Raw genomic sequence first — 9,848 nt, forward strand, 5'->3', positions numbered from 1 at the left:
TTCTGCCTTCACATTAATTGAATACTACTTCAGATCCAAATTCAACGAGCACCACAAAAAATTACACATAATCTCCTCCTTCTGATCATCTCCTTCATAGTTATGTGAAAGAAACCTTATCTTTGTTTTGTATTTATGCTTGAAAATTCTAGTCGATCAAATGTATTCTTACTTTTGTGGCTTTGATTTAAAAAAAATTGCCTTCATAAAATGATTTGAATTCATCTCTAGTAAGACCATCCTTTTTCTCAGAACATGCATTTCGGCCCCAAAAATCTTAGATGAGATCGAGGTTCTATTTTCCAATGTTGATTTTTGGATTTGTGTAATTTGTCATGAAAAGTTGGTTGTTATCGACCAACTAACCTAGTTTTGTCAATTGACAACCATTACCCGTCCCACAAAGTTGAGCTTATAATGATTTTCAATTTAGGGCGAAGTCGGTTGGTCGGTTGATCTATCGGTCAATAATCAATCGAACCAACCTATGCCCAAACCTAGGTGGAAGGGGAGAAAAAAGGCATGAAAGAGAAACTCGGTTTGTTGTTCAATGTTTTTGGAGATTTGTCAATCTCAAATTCGACATTTGACTGAGGAAATAGCCAATCTCGAATCCGGCATCCTATCTATCTTTATTTCTATGTTTCCCTTCTTCCTAGTTCTTTTCGTTTTAGTTAGTTTCCATTTCTATTTGTTGTAACTAACTCAAGAAAATCCATAAGAAGATAATAAGATTAAAACTCTAAATTATGTTGTTGTAATTTACAGAGATTAAAAAACCATTCAATTTCCTAACCGGGCCTTTCTAATTTTTTTCAAATACGAAAACTTGCCCAAATTCTCTTTCAATTGTGGGTGTATTTCATATGGAAAGGACGGGTGCTCCAATTTCGTTTCTTTACCATTGCATCCTCTAATATGTTAATTGGTTACATGCAACACCTTTTTAGAAGTGGCATAGCAAGCCTTACGATGGTAAAAGGGTTTTAGATGGTGACTCTAATTTTCATTGAAATATACAGGATTTTTCTTTTGTTGAAGGTGACATTGATAATGAAAACCTATCAATCTCACAAGCTTCTCAGGCTGGTAATGTAAAATCCCAGACTTTTGTAAGTGGTAATTGAAATTTCTTTAAAACAAGGAGGGGTTAAAATGGAAAAGAGAATAAAATGGAGGGTTGAAAGTTGAATTAAAGGAAATCTCATATTAAACCTATTATAATCACTCTTTCCTAGGTTAGCGTAAAAAAAAAAAAAAAAAAAACCCTAATTTCTTTTCTTTTCTTTCCTCTTTGTTCTTCCCGTCATGTTTCACCATGGGCAAACATGACAAGTCGGCCGTCCAGCCATTTTTGGCGCCACCACTGGTCCCAAACGAAGCATCAAACTGGTGATAACATAGTCCCGTCATCCACCACCATTAACGGCCTCTACTTTCATTGGAATTGCAACTTGAAGCCACGGACAACCTACACTTTGGGAGCCTGATCCGGCCACCTCCGACATCTTCTTGGCAAACAAACTCCGCCAATGGACTCACCGGAGCAAGGAGCTCGTAGGCCAGCCAAGTTCCGGTAGAAACAATCACCGAAAGTTGCCAACCCTCGTTTGACACGGTTTTTCCGACTCGTTGACCTGGTATACACTTGATTTTGTTATATATAGATCAGGATGTTAGGAAGTAAGACTTTCTATTGCCAGTAGCTCGCGCTGCCACCAATGTGGCAGCCAAATAGCAACGTCAAGGCCACCTTGACAGTTGAGTCACGAACATGGACTCGGGTGTCACCAATTCTGCCATAGCAGACTCTTGAAGGAGAAACAGATATATGGGCTGGGAAAATTTCAATTTTGTCTAGTTAGAAATAATTGATCTACCTAATGGTGGGACTCCATTAAGTCAAACAAAGTTTGATTTTAATAAGCCAATGAATTGGGTCAATGAAAAGTGTCCATAATTGGTCCACTAAAATTGAAAGTGGCCGATATATGGATGGGTGACAATTCGACTATTTGAGCCGTGTAATACATTGACCTAAGATGTAAATTTGGGCAATCATTTGATTTGGACACTTTAGTAATTTACTTTAAATTATTTAGTAACCAACCATATGTCGGTATGTTTTTAGGAGATCGAGGAGTCAAAGTAGACGCTATAGATGTGCATTTGATTTGCACTGCAATCGAGGTAGGGGTTCTGATTCACCTTGCCTTCTAAATACCTGACTTTTCGATTCAGTTTAAATTCTGGGATATTATTCCCCTTGTTATATGCTTGTTCATTGAATTCCTTAATGTCATATACATTAGGAATTATATGTATTCTGCTATATCTGATTTGGATTTGTGTAGAGCTCGTTCCTTGTATTGTTAGTTTGATCGCTGTCACGGCATGTAGGGGTTCTTCATTTATTGACCTCTATTACCCGATACTACGTGTTCTACAATTTTCTATGTTTTCCTCACGTGTTAAATACCTGCCTCTTGAATCATTCTTTGTTGGCTCTTCATTGATTCGCATTTCTCCGTGCTTGACTATAATCTTTCAGCATGTAGATAGGCATGTGTAATTTTGGCTATGGGAAACTGTTTGATTTGATTAGGACTCTTCGTAGAGCTTTGTGTCCTATTTTCTAAGAAAGTAAAATATTTTCTTAACGATTTTGGAAATGGGTTTTGGGTGCATGGAAAACCTTATTGTAATACATGCATCATGATATATGTTGACATTGTGTTTGGATTGTGGATTTGTGGAGATGGGTGGATGTGATAGCCTTGTTGTTGTTGTCTGGCTCTGGTTTGTGCGGTGGTTGTGACTCGCGACGCACCACTTTGAGACGTGATCACTGTCTGAGATTTATTCCCCTTTATCTGTTCCCACATGATTATTCGGGGATTTGATTGTCGCGGCCTCGGAGGGGAAATCCGGACTGCCGTGCAACGTGATTATATGGGGATTTGATTGCCGCGGCCTCCGAGGGGAAATCCGGACTGCCGTGTGCCAACGATTAGATGTGGATGGTTTGTGACGCTACGCGCATTGGCTGGAGATATGTGGTTGCATATATGTATTTGCATGCTTATATATATGCATATTGGATGGTGTTTGTGGCATGATCATATTCATATTATTTTCTACCTATCCTTGCATCATCCTTGAGTTGATTGTTGTATATGTAGACTAGTTCTACTCTCTTTTCTTTTTCACATCGTTGTGACTTGACCCCTCTCGGTATCCGCATTTTGGATATCTGAGTCCTTATCGGGTATTTTACCCCTACTGGGCTATTTAGCTCAACCTCTATTTTTTTTTCCTTCCTTTTCAGGCGAGTACGAAGATGGTGGCCAGTTTTCGAGGTGTGAGCGGTTTTCCATGGATACAGTCGAGGTTATGGGTAGTGTAGGGTTGATATTATAAAGACTTCCGCTTTGTTAAATTTTAAAGACTTATTAATTATGTCTTAATGGATTTCTAAATACATTTTATTCATTTTTTTGGAATTATATTAAGTGATTTCGGAGGATTTGCATAGATAGTTTATGCTTTGGATAAATTGGTAATTTCGCAGACCCCCCCTCCGGGACGGGTCGTTACAGGTAATATGATAAAGGCTGACCCACAGGACATGCAAACTCTTAGTAGGAAGAAGGAAGAGAGTTTTAAGCTTGTGGCTAAAAATTCAAAGGTACCTCATTGGGTAGGGTTGTCAATCGATCGGTTTGATCGGTTTTTACCTATATTTTCAGACCACCCAAAAATTTGGTTTTTAAGATACACAAAAATCATGGACCATTGGTTATTTTATGGTTTCGGTCATCACCGACCAATCGATTTTGGTTGGTTTTTTCAGTTTGCATCTACAAGAATCTCAAAACTTCACAAGATGAGAAATTCACATAAAACTAAAGGTTTGCATCTACAAGAATCCTATATTTTAAATACAACGACAACTTTTGTCAGATTTTAAATTTTGAAACATATATTCCTTAAGTGGTGGAAAACAATGCTAACCCAGTCAACTATGTTCTCATGATATAACTGATCTTTATCAATGGGTGGGCGTCTTGTTATTAGCTCCAGAAGGACGATCCCAAAGTTATAGACGTCTGACTTGTGAGTGAGGTCTCCTGTAGTTCCATAATCCAGATCCATGTAGCTATATATGACAATGGATGTGAGGATAGAAAAAGCTTTTATCATTGGTTCTAGTCTAGCAATGCTACAATATGGTAAAAATAAGCCATGTTGATAACATCATATATTCTATTTTGTCTTAAGCATGTGTGGCGGAATCCCAATGTGAAATCCATGAAGTGTCTCATTCATATTTCTCTAATTTATTCATTGCTTCAGATTTTGAAGGCGAATTAAACTTTGTGTCATATATGGATTCAATCGTTATTAGTGCGATGAACTCTGATCTTTGCCAAAATGTATCAAATGATGAAATTTGGAGGGTGGTTCAATCTATTGATGGAAATAAAGCTATTGGTGATGATGGCTTCAGTTTGAGTTTCTATCAACATCATTGGGGAGAGATTTGATCAGATGTGTTGATTAAAAACCTTTTGTGTTAGTAATTTATCTCTTGATGTCAATCGTACCTTGATTGTTTTAATCCCTACGAAAAGTCATCGTGATCAAGTTATAGACTTTCGGCCCATAAACCTATGTAACGTGCTTTATAAAATCTTGTCCAAAATTTTGGCTAGTAGAGTGAGCAAAATTCTTCCCCTGCTCATTAAAGGGAATCAATAGACATTTATAAAAGGCAGATTCATCACTAATAATGTGATGATTGCTCATGAAGCTATTCGTTCAATGAGCAGTTTGAATTATGGTCATGTTGGGTTTGTGGCCCTAAAATTGGATATGAGCAAATCCTATGATCGATTGGAGTGGAAATTTTTTACATTGTGTCATGTTAAAGATGGGTTTTTGTATGCTTTGGGTGGAATGAGTGATGATATATGTTTCTTTGGTGTCTTATGCTATTATGGTTAATGGAAGAAAGGAAAACTACATTATTCGAACAAGAGGTATTAGACAAGGGGATCCACTATCATCGCTATTATTTGTACATGGTACAAAGTCTCTTAGTTTTGACTTGGGTCCTAAAGGCCAAATACTTTAGGGCCTCAAATCAGTTAGAGGCATAGTTGGGTTCTAATATGTCTTTCATTTGGAGAAGCCTTATGGGAGCTCAGCCTTTGGTGATTGAAGGGTTACAATGGCGTATTAGGGATGGATCTAAGATTTGAATTTGGTCTGATAGAGACAACATCGGATTTACCCTCTAGTTTGGTTGTGGGTGAAAGGATGACTTCTAACTCATTGGTTCGGAAATTAATTGATAGAGACTAGTTGGTGGAATATCTCTTTGATAAAAAAAGGTTTTCAACTAGGAAGAATGCCTCTGTTAGTTTACAATTTCCTATTGGGGGCGGTATTTTACAGACAAGATGGTTTGGACAGCTATTTATAATGGTCTCATCACAAGGCCATGGATCTTAAACATCAGGGAAATGCATCCTCTTCTTATTTTGAAGCATCTAATCATTTTTGGGACACTATTTGGAACTTACTTGTTTACCCTTCAACTAGGTTTTTTCTATGGAGCGCAGAAGCAGATGTCTTGCCTATAAAGCTTAATCTAGTTTGCCATAAGGTAATAAATGACCCAATATGACCACGTTGTTTAAAAGAAGTAGAGACAGTGGCTCATGTTTTATGGGCATGCCCGACAATAAAGGATGTCATGGGGGCTAATACTAAACTTATTCAGAAGTTGCATTGCCCAGCATAAGGGTTAAGGCTATATCTTAATCGTCTTTCTTAGCTCCAATAGCCTCCAGTTCCGAAACTATCTCATTGAGAACATTAAAAGTGATATGAGATTGTAGTACTTTCACTCTTGCCCAATGTATGAAATTGCACCTTTAAGGTACTCATGACTTGAAATTCCTTTTGACTGCTACAACTTTTCAAGCTTTTTCTAGAGTTAGCCGTGGACAATTGTAAGAATATTTTTGGCTAAACAACGTCGAATTGCACTTGTAGCTCTCAAATCAAGTTTTTCCCAATCTAAATCGCTCATGCTAGATTTACCAAAATTTTTCATGTCAGATTCACTAGGATCCTAGTTCCAAAACTACTTGTTGGGAAAATTTGAAACCTTAAACTAATATTTCAAATTCCCCTCTCAAGATTCTCATTTATAGAAACATCAAGAATAATAGAGAAATAGAAATAACGTATACCATCAGAATCACAACGCAAGAATTTATGTGGAAAACTCCAAATACCAGAGAAAAACCACGATTGTTGTCAAAGAAAACTAGAGAAAATTCACTATGTGAAAATTGTTATAACCATACTCTCAGTAATTCTCTCTTACCCAGAACACAATTACACCCAATAAATTTCTTTCTCTCAAGCTTGCTTTCGCTTCTTTTATTTATTCTGTGTGTGCTAGGAAAACCCTAATTAAAAATTATTGAGTGGGAGGGGGTTATATTTTTAATCCACGGCTTCTCAAAGGTTGACCCTTATTAGGGTATATAAACTTACCCGTGTTGCATTTGCAATGTCCCTTAGGGATGTAGTTTATATTCTAGGTCTAGGGTTTGAGATTCGGAAAGGTGCGAAATAAGTGATGGTTCCAAAAATAAAAAAATTCAAATCCTTTTCTTTAAATAAGAGGAGGGTTTGAAGGGAAAATTATTTATATCGAAAGTAACCTTCACTCATTTGTTGAAACGGACAGATCCAACATATACCAGCTACTGCCATGTAAGCAGTTGTGAAGTCATGGCCATTCAAGGGATTGCCCATGGATCTTATTGGCAAACATCTTCCCACCTTCTAATGAGGGACATCATTTCATCATAGTAGCCACGGATTATTTTATAAAATGGATGGAGGCCTTTCAACTCAGATCTGTAACCCAATGGGATATTATCAAAGTCGTTAAGGAGAACATCATTCACAGATTTGATTTTTCACAGCATATTGTGGCAGACCGAGGCATAGTCTTCTTTGTTGATAAGGTATAAGCCTTTGCCTTGAAATATGGTCTTGAAATTTCTCATCCGACACCATATTATGCTCAAGGCAATGGTCAAACAGAGTCTATTAACAAAGTTTTAAAGAACATCATTGAGAGGATGGTGTAAAATAAACCAATAGCCTGGAGTGAGACCTTATCGGAATCTCTTTGGGCCTATCAGACTTTTAAAAGTACATCAACAAGAGCTACACCTTTTATGTTAACTTATGGGAAGGATGCAGTTCTTCAGCCCACTCGTTCTGAGGAAGGTGAAGGAGAAGGAAATGTGACTTCCATTCCTGTCAAACTTTTAAGCTGATAAATCTCTTCGGCAATTAACAGTTTGATGTCGACTACGAAGCAAATAGCTAAGAATATGAAACAAGCAAGTCAACAGAAGAGAGTGAGCATGTTAGTACTTGAATTTTCATAAATCTTAATGGATTTTTACTATCTGAAAATAACAGGGGTAGTGATAATACTTACGATATAATCAAGAATGGAGTATTGAATATGTTAGGGAAAATCGATTCTCAACATGGAGAATAATTAAGATTAACATGCCAAAAAAAATTGAATATAATTGATGATGGTGAAATTAAACGCCTGTAGTGCCTTTAACTTGATTAATTTTGTTATTTTAATTTTACACAAAACAGGCAGAGAAGTTCTTACGACAGACTTATTAACATATATAAAAAAAAAGAAAAGAAGAAAGATAAGATGTATATATAAACATTAGTAGACACAACCTAATGGAAAAAAAATATTAGTAGACACAGAGGGACCAAGGCAATAAAAAAAAATCCCCTATTTAAAAAAGCATATAAAATATATAAAGAAGGAGAAATGTAAACATCACCAAAAAAGAATGACAAGGCATCAAACCAAGCATTTTTGTAATACTTCCCCCACCACCAACTTTTGGGAATCTTCTGTTTGGAGTGAATGCTTTTCCAGGTTTGAATGTTTGATTTAATAATTGTTCTCATGATACATAGCTTCACTTTTCTAACCCGGTCGAGTTGCTTGACTCAACTGAGTTTAACTGAGTTAGCTCAGTTGACTCAATCAATTAAGTGCCAAAACCTCTCTTAATAACATCCTCCCACCTTGTTGTTGGGCTTCAGACTTTGAGTGTTGCTTCGAATGTTTAATTAATTTTCTTCTCATCCTACTGCGGAAGAAGTAACTCGTCCAATTGGGGGCTCTAACTCGCTCAATCAAACGAGTTGTCTCCTCTAATTCCATGACAACTTCACCTATTGACGGCCGAGTTTCTTCATGCTGTGACACACAACGTGCAGCCACACAAAGAAGCTTCTCTACCGTGCCTTCCATAAACATTGGTAACACAATTCTCTCATCGCAAACTTCGCTAAATCGGCCACTTTCGATCAACGGAACCGTCCAATCAACCATCAAGGCTGACTCTCTTGTGACATCAAACACTTTTTTACCACTTATTATCTCCAGCAACACAACCCCAAAACTAAAAACGTCATTTTTGGTGCTTAATTTTGTAGGCGTAGTGTAACATGGATCCAAGTACCCAATAGTCCCTGCAGGTAAGGGTTGTAGTTGTTGACTCGCTTCTTGACTCGTTACCTGACTCAGTGAGTCAGCAACAGCGAGTCCAAAATCGGCCAACTTAGCATCCCAATTTGAATCAAACAACACATTAGCGGACTTGATATCTCTATGAACAATCACACCACTCTTTCCGCCACAACCTCCTTCGTGAAGGAACCGGACCGCATTAGCGATCTGTAGCGCGATCTCTACTCGTTTAGGCCACGGTGGTGGTGGAAATGACGACGAATGAAGCAAGTCGTGTAGAGAACCGTTTGACATGAACTCGGTGACCAGAAGAAGCTTCTGATTGTGACTTGTTCCAAGAAATTTGATTATATGAGTTGATGATAGAGATGATAACATGCCTATCTCGTTATGGAGCTTCTCGTCATCAAGACCGCCGGACGACCTCTTCACTGCTACGACGACGTCGTTTTGGCTGTTGTTGTGGTGGTGGTGGAGAATGGCCTTGTAGACTGATCCATGACTTCCTCTACCAACCAGTCTTGATTCACAGAAATTCTCAGTTGCCTTGACAAGCTCTTCGTACTCAAACTCAACCATTTAGCTTCTTGTGTATGACAGAATCAAGGATTTATGTATATATATATTGATGAATTTCCTCTCCCTCAAAAATGTTATTTATAAGTTTGAAAAGGTTTTATTATTAACTTTTTAAAAAAAGGATAAATAAAACATTGTATATGGTATATGATGACGTGCAAAATCAGACTGAATTGTCCACTGCTCGGTAATCAGTTGCTCTGTTCTGCATGCGTCTCAGTTGATCAAACAAGGGATCAAGAGAGGTTTTTTTTTTTTTTTTTTTTATCTCTGCACAAGAAGTAAACGTGAGCTTTGAAATCCTCGTGGTGTACCTTAGGGGGACGTTACGATGCTCAAATTGGATCGGAAGGAAATGAGGTTAGTGAGACAGCTCGATATTTAGACATCTCTCTTTAGATAGTAGTGAATAGTGAAAAAGTGAGTGAGATTTATCTGAGTGGAGGTATTCTTTTATATATGAATTTTGAATTAGTGATTGCCCCTAATTGCTAGCGAGATTTTTGGAGGTGAATCCCCTAAAGATTTTCTATAGATCTCCTTGCAAATTTTCTTCCTAATTGATGATTAGGTGTCCTCCATATCCCAAAGTGTTTTGATCACTTGGGGTTCATGAGATCATGCTTGTCAGGTTATACCGAGGAGTCCAAGCCGAGGT

General features: G+C 37.5%; 1 protein-coding gene across 1 annotated transcript; it reads right to left on the minus strand.

The window, feature by feature from the left end:
* Positions 1 to 7,842: 7,842 nt before the first annotated feature.
* LOC119983111 (serine/threonine-protein kinase-like protein At5g23170) lies at positions 7,843 to 9,213 on the minus strand. The gene has a single exon (XM_038826780.1). The coding sequence runs from the start codon at positions 9,188 to 9,190 to the stop codon at positions 8,123 to 8,125; it is 1,068 nt and encodes a 355-aa protein (XP_038682708.1). The 5' UTR covers positions 9,191 to 9,213; the 3' UTR covers positions 7,843 to 8,122.
* Positions 9,214 to 9,848: the final 635 nt, after the last annotated feature.

Source organism: Tripterygium wilfordii, chromosome 17 (genome assembly GCF_013401445.1).
Source record: "Tripterygium wilfordii isolate XIE 37 chromosome 17, ASM1340144v1, whole genome shotgun sequence".
NCBI classification, from domain to species: domain Eukaryota; kingdom Viridiplantae; phylum Streptophyta; class Magnoliopsida; order Celastrales; family Celastraceae; genus Tripterygium; species Tripterygium wilfordii.

Coding starts and splice junctions, on each gene's coding strand:
- LOC119983111 (XM_038826780.1), bottom strand. CDS start 9,190: ATGGTTGAGTTTGAGTACGAAGAGCTTGTCAAGGCAACTGAGAATTTC.